Raw genomic sequence first — 12,236 nt, 5'->3', positions numbered from 1 at the left:
TCTTCTACCAAGGCCACTCTTCAGAATATGATATATTCTGTCTAAGTGTGTGGATGTCTGGCTTTTAGCTGCGAAAGGATTTATGATACCCTCTGATGGTTATGAAACTGCACAGCAGTTGTAATAGCCTGATATAATTGGATATTTCTCGTTGTTGACACTAGATTGCTAATCCTGGTTGTGGATTTCCTCTTACTTTTCAGTGTCATGGTTATTGTCACTCACCCATGGTTAGTCAACTCACTCCTAACTCGTCGATTCCTCATTAAAAAGGCCCCATCTCACCTCGCTCTCCATATCATTGCACCCATGAATGTCTATGTCCACCTCCTCAAGTGGTACCTGGAAGTTTTCTGTCCAGAACTTCACCAAACGCCCATGGTTTTCGCCAAACAGTCTATATATCCCCATTTAAAAAATAATAGGGCCCCCATTGTTTGCTAGATTCAGATGTATGGCACTCGATCGTTTGGCCGCTGCCAAACCACTGTTTACCGAAATGGAAGAAATCGGCCTTTGCTAAATCATCTTAAGCCCATGGCCATCACTCTTTCACATCGTCCAGAAGAAACATGGTTTTCTGGGTCTGTGTGGGGATTACAGGTGCCTGCACATGCAGACAGAACTGGATCACTGTCCAATCCCATGCTTCACCGATATGACCAATTACTTTTAGAAAGTGAAGGTTTTCTCCACGTTCAACCTCTTCAAGGGGTATTATCAGGTGCTCATTAACCCAAATGACATCCACAAGACCACCATCTCAACCCCCATTAGGTACATAAAGCTTCAATTATTCCTATTTTGCCCTTTATAATGCTAAGCCCTTTTTCAACGCCTCATTGATGGCCTCTCAAGAACCTCCCCTTCTGTGTATGATATATGGATGACATACTTGTGTTCTTTTCTTCCAAATAGGAAAATTTCTATCACCTACGAATCTTGTTTCACTGCCTACGACAGAACAGAGTTGTATTCTGGTACGACAAGTGTATCTTTGCCACAAACGAAGTATCGTTCTTAGGGCACAACATCCCTTACAAGGAGTCCTCCCTTCCCTGAGAAAGGGAGAATTCATGGAAATGATCAACTTTTATCAACGTTTCCTGCAACCCATCGCCACCACTCTTGCGCCTAGCTACTCCTCCCTCAAGGGCAAGCCAACAGACTGGAAATGGCTCCTCTTTAAGAAGCAGCTTTCTGCAAAGTGAAAAATGCTCTATCAAGAAATACTGCTGTCACGTTTCTCATGACACACTCCCCTCTCCTCTCCACTGATTTCAGCAATGTCGATATTGGTGCAGCAAGCGGTCAACAACTCACACTGCCCATTTTACCTCTTCGGTAGAGAACAATTCGAGACAGAATCCCACTGTTCTACCTTCAATGGTGTATTTCTGGTGATGCAGTTGGCTGTTCCTCATTTTCACCACATCTTAGAATGTACGTCCTTCGTCTTCTGCATGCCTTCACTCGACAGTCCGATGCCTGGTCTGCCGTCAACTTTAACATCTCTCCAGTGTTGCTGAATAGTTGCACCTTTAAATAGATTATCAAGCATGTAGTACATCCTGTACACCCCTCCATTGAGAAAACGTCTCCCTCAGCAACTTCAACACTAATTTTCTCTCTGATGGGATTCAGTACTGTTAGAATTTCGTCATGGATAACTGCTGCGATGCAGTAACAGGGGTTTCATTTCATTTATCGTCTTTCACATCCCTTCGACGATCTACTGTACAGCTATTGAACAGAAAACTCTCTTTGCATTGCATTACTAAAGATGCTAAGAATTGCCCTCATTCCCTTTGGCATAGTAGGCCCCCTACTCACATCGCCTGCTCACCATCATCAACCACCTCACAAATTGGCCTGAAACCCTTCCTATAGAAACTGCAATGTCCGTCTAGTGTAAAATTGCCTTATTTTTTGGTTGCATAGCGAGATTTGGTATCCCTGACCATATTACTTCTGATAAAGTACTACTTTCACCTCACTGTTGTGGATATCATTAGTGAATCTCCTGGGAATCCTTCTTCATCAAACAAATGCGTATACCCCTGTTATCAACAAAATGGTTGGACGTTTTCATCACACCCTCAGAGCAGCTGTAAGGAACACAGCTGATTTACAACTCCCTAAGACGCCCTAGATATCTCAGCAGCTGAAATAGTGTATGACCTGCCGAACTTTTTCCGTCTGCACCCTCCTTCGACTATCAAAGTCGCCTACGTCACGTTATGGGAAAATTTACTCCACGCAGCAGGAATTACAAGCTCACAGCTGAGTGACACATACTAACAGATTTGCACTCTACAACACACGTTTTTTTTTTTTTTTTTTTTTTTTTTTGTGCATTGACACAAGCAAGTCACCGCTAATGCCCCATTACACGGGTCCTTTTTTATAGCAACTAGAAGGCTTTCATTTGTGGTATAGGAGACTAGGATTCCATTTATCACCTAAAGCCTGTGTATCTCCCCATGATGACCCAACCATATTATGCCTCTCAACAACAGGGATGGTCACTTATTTCACATGTATGTCTTTAAGGGGGGGGGGGGGGGGAATATTTTACAACACAGGTTTCACATATGATCGTACACTGTGGTAGTATTTACTTTTTCATTTTATATTTTCCTCTACACCTCACTGTTGATAGACCCCGTTCAAGCCTTTCTTAACTTGATTTATTTTGTTCGAATTTTTTGACATTCTTTTTCTGAATTATTATTTTTGTAACTCCTATATTGTTTAAAGTATTGAACGTCTTTTGGAAAAAAGGTCTCAATGTATACATAATAAAAACAAGTATGTTTATAGCTTAGCTAGTTATAATAATAATAATAATAATAATAATAATAATAATAATAATAATAATAATAATAATAATAATAATAATAATGATAATAATAATAATGATAATAATAATAATAATAATAATAATAATAATAATAATAATAATAATAATAATAATAATAATACAGTTAGACCTTGGTTACGTTACACACACGGTCGCGATAATGGGAAAATTGTGAATAGATGTTATGCTCGGGGGGGGGGGGGGGGGGCTAGATCCCAAGATAAGAAGTAAATGCCCCTTGCCACAACCGGGTGCCCGAGCTGATGATTGACACACTAAATACCTCCTAATATTTTTTTTATTTGATTTCTACCAGTTTATATTAATATGTACAGTGTACAGTACATGTACACACATATACAATTGACAACTCCCCACACACAAATAGGATACCGGTACGTATGTAACATTTATAGTACTGTAGTAATCACAAAGCATAAATTCATTCTGTGAGTAAGTAATGTATGTTGATAAAAAGCTTTATATTTGTGTAAAAATATCATTTACTATTTTAAAATTTACGTTTACATTAATTATGTACAGTGCAATAGATATAATACAGCATTGTATTTGCAGAAGTGTTGAGTCACACTAACCACAGGTACGAAGTTCTTGAATACTGTGCTGTAAAGCATCTCTTGTGCAGTGTACATTTCAATGGCAATGATCTGTAGTAAATTTGTAGAAAAAAATAATTATTAGTTACAATACTATACTGTACAATAAAAAAGCCTTCTTACACTATATAAAAATGTTAAATTTCAATAAATTATCAAACCATCTCAAAATAAAATTAAGTTAATTTTACAGCAGTACGTACATACTGGCAAATTAGATAGTACGTAACATTTTAATAAACACTGCTATGGTAGACACATGTCTCTATGTTAAGGAAATTAAACCAGATTTTAACATTCACGCCCACTCAAAATACCAGAATTTCGCTAATAAATCAAAAACTGTTCCTATCAGTAATTGAAAGCACCAAAAAACATTCAAGGTCGCCAAATTAGATCATATATAAGACCTTAATGAACGCACCTACGGTAGGCACATGTCTCTATGTTAAAATAATTGAACAAAATTTCAACATTCATGTCAACTCCAAATACAAAGATTTTAATAGTAAATAAAAAATTGTGCGGTTCACTAACTGAATGCACAAAAAAAAAAAAAGAAAAATTGAAATGGCCAAAACAGATCTTACGTAAAACTATACTGAATGCATCCACAGTACAGTATGGCAGTCGCGTGGGTAAACGGTCATGTGTCTACGTTAAGAGTATTAAAACATGATTTGAACAACAACGCACACTCAAAATACAAATTTAAACAGTATACCAAATGCCGTACAGTACAGTTTTTTACAGTAACTAAACTTTACCGAAAAATATAGCAAGCATAGGAAGAATACAAAACTGTACGTCCAGAATGATAAATTACACTTACTGCAAACACTTGTCAAATCTAAGACACTTTATATTAATCGAAATTCTAACAAATTTACTACGTAAATTTGATTTTAAATATAAAATGTCCATAAACTTACCGGTTTCATGATTTTTCCAGACCTGCTCTGGACCATATTCCTTATCATCAATGGGCTCACCCGGAAACATTTATGCTGCCATGTGATCCGCAGAGGTTGACTCCCAAGTCAGTTTCACATTTTACAGACTAAAATGCCTTTTGTACTTCTCAAACCAGCCCCTGCCTTGGGAAAGGCTTCTGTGGGGTTTTGGCATGGCAGCTGGTTGATGGCTGGGAGTCATCCTCTGAGAAACGACGGTTCTATATATAAAAAAAAAAGAAAACATTAAATTTGGTCATATCAGTTTCTATGTAAATCTATAATAAAGGCATCCACAGTACAGTATAGCAGTCGCATGGGTACACAGTCACATGTCTACGTTATGGAAATTGAAACAAGATTTGAACAACCATGCAGACTCAAAATACAGATTTAAACAATATGCCAAATCCTGTACAGTACAGTGTTTTTCAGTAACTGAAGTTTACTGAAAAATAAATCAAACATAGCAAGAAGGTAGAACTGTATGTACAGGATGATTAATTACACTTACTGCAAACACTTGTTATATCTAAGACACTTTATATTAAACGAAATTTTAACAAATTAACTACGTAAATTTGATTTTAAATACAAAATGTCCATAAACTTACCAGTTTCATCCTTATTCCAGACCTGCTCTGGACCGTTCCCCTTATCATCAATGAGCTTCTTAAGCTCACCCGGGAACATTTCCGCTGCCACGTGGTCCACAGAGGCTGACTTCCTGGTCTGTTTCACATTTTTTCAGACTAAAACGCCTTTTGTACTTCTCAAACAAGCCCATGTTGGCTTGGAAAGGCTTCTTTGGGGTTGTGGCATCTTGTCTGGTTGATGGCTGGGGATCATCTTCTGAGAAATGTTGGTAAAGAGAATTGGCTTTCTCCAAGATGGCGAGCGAGTTAACGGCTACTCCCTTCCGATGTTGGTCTTGGATCCATAAGGAAAGGGCATTTTGCCCTTTTAGCATACCCTTTTCCTTCAACCTTGAGGCAGTCTTGGAACTTTGAGGCGCACTAGAAGCTATTGAAGCTTGTATATTAGCTTCGTTCTTCTCAATGTACCTTACAGTACTCTCGTTAACACCGAAGAGTTTCCCAAAGGCAGTGTACTTCAGCCCTTCCTCAATCTTGTCAATCACTTTCACCTTTTCTTCAAGAGTCATCACCTTCCACTGCCGTTTGACAGAACTCTCACCAGAAGTAGAAAGAGCATGCATAGGGACCAGGATCTGAAAGCAAACTCTTAGCAGGTAAAACAGAACATTGGTTAGGAGGCGGCTTCAGCGAGACGTGGTACACGCGAGGTGGGTGAGAGAAGAGTGAGGTAGACTAAAGGCCGATTCACACGCCCCGTTTTCTTTCCGACAGGCCGGCCGTCGGTTAACCGGCGTCTAGCTTTCTTACGTGTATTTAAATGCAACTGTTCACACGACCCGTTAGGCTGACGGCGGTTCTCGGACGTCAGCCGTCCGAGTCGGCTCGGCTTTCTTTCCAAGAAACCTTGTCCGGTTTGACTGCCGTTAGCCACCTGTCCCAACCAACAGCTGGATGATGTTTTGTGTGAACGAGGATTTGTATTGTACCGGTTCGTTTCGTGGCCTACAAACCCTGACTTTTCCTCATAGTATAGAGTCATAGAAATTAGTTAGTTTGTAGTTGACACCATGTATTAGAGGTTAATTGAAATTTTTCAAGGGTATGAGATGGCAAACAAGATGTAAAGAAATAATTTACATAAATAAAAGATATGGAAAATGACTGAAGAGTCATTAAATAAAACAGGTGAGTTTATCAAAATTTTAATATTCTTGGCATGGTGCATAAGGTATAATGAAGTTGCATAACTTATTTTATCAACACAGTTATCAACCAACATCTTATAGTGTCAAAATTATCGTAATTTACTCGGTGTTCACGTGACAGATTCGAATTATGCAATGAAAACCGCGCGCTGGTAAACGGATACGGAACGCCTCGTGTGAATGTAAAACATTTCGACAGAGGTTAGCCCCCACCCAGGCTGTCGGAAAGAAAACGGGTCGTGTGAATCGGCCTTACGGGAGTAGCGCGAAGCATACCCAGTGTAAGAGGAATGCAGGCTGTTTGAAATTACCACGAGAAGAGTAAAATTTTATAGCGAATAAAAGAAATAGTTTTTGATAGGTATTGCCTTGTTTTTATGTCCGAGAAACAAAACCGCGAAGCAGGAAACTGCCATAAACGAGGTCTGACTCTAATAATAATAATAATAATAATAATAATAATAATAATAATAATAATAATAATAATAATAATAGTAATAATAATAGTAATAATAATACGTTTATTTCCAATACACAATGGGTATTGATTACAATACATCTAAATCTTTTTCAGAGAGAGAGAGAGAGAGAGAGAGAGAGAGAGAGAGAGAGAGAGAGAGAGAGAGAGAGAGAGAGAGAGATTCACTCTTCTCGAAAAATATCATGTGTATAAATACTTGTGGTTGAAATAGAGCAAGATTTTCTTTCTCTTGTAAGTTCATATTATGTTAACCTTTTGACGGGAAAAGTAATGTAATCAAACCTAAGAATATATGATTTAATCAAACTTCCAGAAAAACGGGAGTTTAAAGAGATAGCAATTCTAATGACTAATGAATCAAAAATGATAAGAAAGGACATATTTGCAAAAGCGTACTAGTGTTATTCTTATACTGCTCTGCAGCATCTGCCGCAACTAAATATTTTCCAAAAATGCTATAAATCGATAATAACTTTGAAGTTAATATACGCAAGGTTCGTCCATATTTTCAGAAGATTTTCTCATATGAATAACATGAAATTAATATATAATGAAAAAATAAATGGATACCAGATTGATGAGTATTCATATCGGAATTAAAAAAGAACGATAGACCTGTCTCTTAAATATATCAAAATAAAGGTATCTAGTAAAAATAGCAATTTCTAATTCATCAATAACTCCATTTCCAGTATATACAATAATCTGTTTTCATCAAAATTGTAGCTTAACAATATAATGACTCGAAATTTATGGATATTTTTTTATATTTGATCCTAAAAACTAACCTCATGTACGATTCTTTAGATCTAATAGCAATCAATTGCTAACAAGATTTACCATTTTCTGGGGGAAATTAAAACAGAATTTTTTTTTTAAATCACTCCGAGTGATAAAATAAAGCCATCGTCCTTGCACAAACTAAACTTATAAAATAATCCACGAAGAATAAATGCGCTGATTATCCGATTCATTTTCACTTGTGCTCATTCAAATAGTTATGACAAAATGACACCAAAATTCCTTTGATAAAATGAATTAAGATTAAGTGAACATTGTTTCTATACCTAATTGATGTTTTTCTGAATTTAAGTTATTAATGAAGCCAAATACGTAAACTGTTGAAAATACACTCAATTGCTGGTCAACCTTTTAAAACTTTGACCATAAAGTCTCAATTTAATCTAACTTTTATTTTCCCGTTGTCGAGTCACACTTCGAAAAAAAAAATAGAAATATTAATAGTATTTACTTTTAATAGTTTTGGATTATTAATTATGGGTAACGTGAAAAATTATGGCATCATTATTTCAATAAAGAAGTTTGTTGTCAATTTGATGTAGTTATGCTATTCCTGTAAAATGATATCTCATTATCAATTCAAACTACGAGAAGTAAAATTAAGTGATATGTATTAGGAACTGACATCAGTCACTTATCATTCATGTTTGGATAATATTAAATCTCTCACACACACACACACACACACACACACACATATATATATATATATATATTCATTTATATATATATATATATATATATATATAAATATATATATATATATATATATATATTCATTTATATATATATATATATATATTCAATTATATATATATATATATACATATATATATATATATATATATGTGTGTGTGTGTGTGTGTTTATATATATATATATATATATACATATATATATATATATATATAGATATATATATATATAGATATATATATATATATATATACATGTATACATATATATATATATATATATATATGTATATATATATATATATATATATATACATATATATATATATATATATATATTATCCCCCCTACGCCTATTAACCTAAAGAGACCCTATTAGATTTCGTTAGTCATCTCTGTCATGTGCTTTCAAATCAACACTTCTCTCATCTCATACTTCATACTTCAGGGTCTTCACCAATGTGGGTCTGGATCTCACAGCTCTTCTAGTGCCTTGTGGAGCCCAATTAAAACACTGGTGAACTAATAACTCCTGGTGAGTGCGAAGATTATGCCCAAACAATCTCCTTCTGTCCTTCACCATGATATCCCCAAGTGACACTTGACGAATCTCTTATATTTTCATTTCTAATCCTTACCTGCCGTTTATTTATTTTTTTTTCTCAGGGCTTTGTTCTCAAATATTCTAAATATAATTGATATTGTTTTAATGTCATATCACAACTCATGTCCATACAACATCACAGATCTCACTACACTGCTATATAGTTTGGTTTTTATATGTAATTTCAGGCAATTTTATTTCCAAAATTTATTAAACCCTTATATTGTCTGATTAGCTTTTTAATTTTTTCATTAAACTCAAATTCTAACGACCTTATATTAGGGATCATAGTGACTTAATACTTAAATGATTCTACCTCAATATCATTTTCTTCTTCCATTGATATCTTATCTTCCGTAGCATATTCTTTTTTAATAATCTGTCTTATTTTTTTTTCTATTATTTATTTTTTCTTTTTTTGAGTCAAACCTTCTGTGATATTTCATTCTTTGTGGATACAAAAATGGCAAATCTTGTAATGTTGTGCTAATCATAGGGTCACCTAGGTCAGTTTCCACACCAGTCATTTTATACCATACCCAACTGTTCTACGTGTTACAAAATCTGAGTATGATAAACAACATACTTGACAACCTATTCACTTGGAGTACTCCTTCGTTCATTGATACCACTCCGATAACATTAACTTGCTATGTTTATGATCAGACTTGAGTGAAATTACATATTTCAGGGGAACTCCATAATAATGCAGGACTCTACAAGATTGGCCAGTACACAATAGCAAAGGCTATATATTTTCATGGCATCTAATGAAAGTGTGATGTCTTTGTAATATTTTGCATCACTCAGATCTTTTTTTTTTTCTCCAACAAAGCATCAGATTTTGCCTTTACATAACACAATCTACAAATAATATTGTAAGTATTCTGGGGCCACTTTATTATCGGGCAATGACATAGTATCCAGTAGCTTTAAAATTTTTAAGTTTTTTTAATGAAAACTTTTACTTTTAACACAATGAATTCATTCATGAGCGCAGCAAAGTCTTCCTCAGCTTCAGATATATCAATAAAATTATTACATTCATATCTCCTATTCATGACCTCAAACATTTATTCCGTTAAACATTGCCTTTTTTTATCTTTTGTTGTTAAAACAGACCCATCTCTCCTCTTGATGAGTATATAGTTCTTTGCCCAAATAGAAATTCCATTACTACATCTATGAGCAAGTCTTACACCATAGGCTCTCCCTTAATTCGTACCTTTGTCAGCCTCCTCATCTGATTTCCTGTCTAAATATTCTTTTCTGTCATTACTAGCGTTTCTTTTGACATCACTATCAATACTTGAATACATAGCATGCTCTATCTTGTAATTCTGATTACTTCATCCAAATCTTTCGAAAATAAATTACTGTATTGGTTTCCTCTTCGGTGGTAATTTGTGACTAAAATCCCTAGGTACGATACTCATCAAAAACATATAGCCTTTCTTATTTTATATTTTGAAAGGAAACAAACAGGTATAAGAAAAAGCATTTAGAAACATGATAGAATCCTTTGAACAAAACCAAAATCATTTTTTTTTTCACTAACCATAATCTAAATTTGTATATGAAATATTTTTTTCTTGTTCAAATTTTAACGAAACGACACACACACACACATACACACACACAGATATATATATATATATATATATATGTATGTATATATATATATATATATATATACATACGTATATACATATATATATATATATATATATAAATATATATATACATACATATATATATATATATATATATTATATATAATTATATGTACATATGTATATATATATATATATATATGTGTGTGTGTGTATATATATATATATATATATATTTGTATATATATATATATATATATATATATATATATGCAGAAGAACCACAGGGAAAATGAAAATACGGAATATACACTTAAGTCCTGACTAGTTTCGTGATACTTCCTCAAAGAGCTAATTTATTGAGAGAGGTTTCTTACAATTTATAGGGAAAGCAAAAGTACGAACATAGATATAGAGATTTAGAGAACAATGACACTCCCTTACCCACTACATGGGCTTGACTCAGGCGTTGAGTAGGAGGAGTCCCCAAGCTCGTTAGACACCTGCTAAAAAGGGTTATTTCTAGTAGCGGGTATATTCTTGTTTTCTTCTTTTTTTACTTTCAGTACAGTTTATATATATGTCAATGCGGTAGCCTTATCTATATGAATATATAAGCAAAACATACACAAACATACAAAAATATATATATATATATATATATATATATATAATAGTTATGTATATATATATATATATATATATGTATGTTTATATGTATATATATACATATATATATACATATATATATATATATATATGTATATATATATTGATATATATATGTATATATATATATATATATATATGTATTTATATATTTTTTTATATAAATATACATATGTATATATATGCATATATATATATATATATATACATATGTATATTTATGTAAAATTATATATGTATATATATATATATATATACATGCATGTATATATATATATATATGCATGCATGTATATATATATATATATATGCATGCATGTATATATATATATATATATGCATGTATATATATATATATATATATAGATAGATAGATATATACATGCACACACACATACATATATATATATATATATATATGTGTGTGTGTGTGTGTGTGCATGTACATATATATATATATATATGTATATATATATATATATATGTGTGTGTGTGTGTGTGTGTGTTATTTCTTTTTCTTCTTCATATATGCAAGATAGTTGAGGAATTTCTCAGCACTTTTTAGAATTTTTTTTTTTTTTTTTAGAGGTGAATAGTAGCGTTCGGCCTCTGCTGTCATGGGAATTATCAAGAGAACCGAAAAAAGTAAAGGAAACGAAAAAAGGAAAATTAACGGAAGTACGATAATTATCTTACTCATCATTTCATCAGATTAAAAAAAATAAAAATAAAAAAGACCCTCTACTAGCACTTCAGGGTAGGCCCTGTCGGAACGATATTGCTCTCTCTCTCTCTCTCTCTCTCTCTCTCTCTCTCTCTCTCTCTCTCTCGCAGACCTTGACTTGGAATAAGTGTAGTTTTCTGTGTGCATGAGCACAACATTCAAACACCATGAAGCTGCAACTGTGAAGTGCAAATTTCAATACCACGTTTCTTTTATTTTTTTTGGATAAAGTGAAGATATGGCTACTGACATTAAACTTGTGGAGTTATGAATACTGAATTAAATAAAAATCGTTATAATAAATATTATCAGTACCTAATACAAATAGGGAGTGATGCATTACCATAGTACTATAGAGTCGTCACTGTTGCTTTGTATATAGTATCCAAAATGTCTTTCGATATCCATGGCT

At 33.5% G+C, this 12,236-nt stretch overlaps 1 protein-coding gene across 1 annotated transcript; it reads right to left on the bottom strand.

Annotated features, from left to right (window-relative positions):
• Positions 1 to 5,112: 5,112 nt before the first annotated feature.
• On the bottom strand, positions 5,113 to 5,652 carry LOC137651005 (putative CENPB DNA-binding domain-containing protein 1). The gene has a single exon (XM_068384144.1). It carries the CDS (start codon positions 5,650 to 5,652, stop codon positions 5,113 to 5,115), a length of 540 nt encoding a protein of 179 aa, XP_068240245.1.
• Positions 5,653 to 12,236: the final 6,584 nt, after the last annotated feature.

Source organism: Palaemon carinicauda, chromosome 12 (assembly GCF_036898095.1).
Source record: "Palaemon carinicauda isolate YSFRI2023 chromosome 12, ASM3689809v2, whole genome shotgun sequence".
NCBI classification, from domain to species: domain Eukaryota; kingdom Metazoa; phylum Arthropoda; class Malacostraca; order Decapoda; family Palaemonidae; genus Palaemon; species Palaemon carinicauda.
Note: the sequence above shows the minus strand (reverse complement) of the source record. Positions and strands in the feature narration are given on the sequence as shown.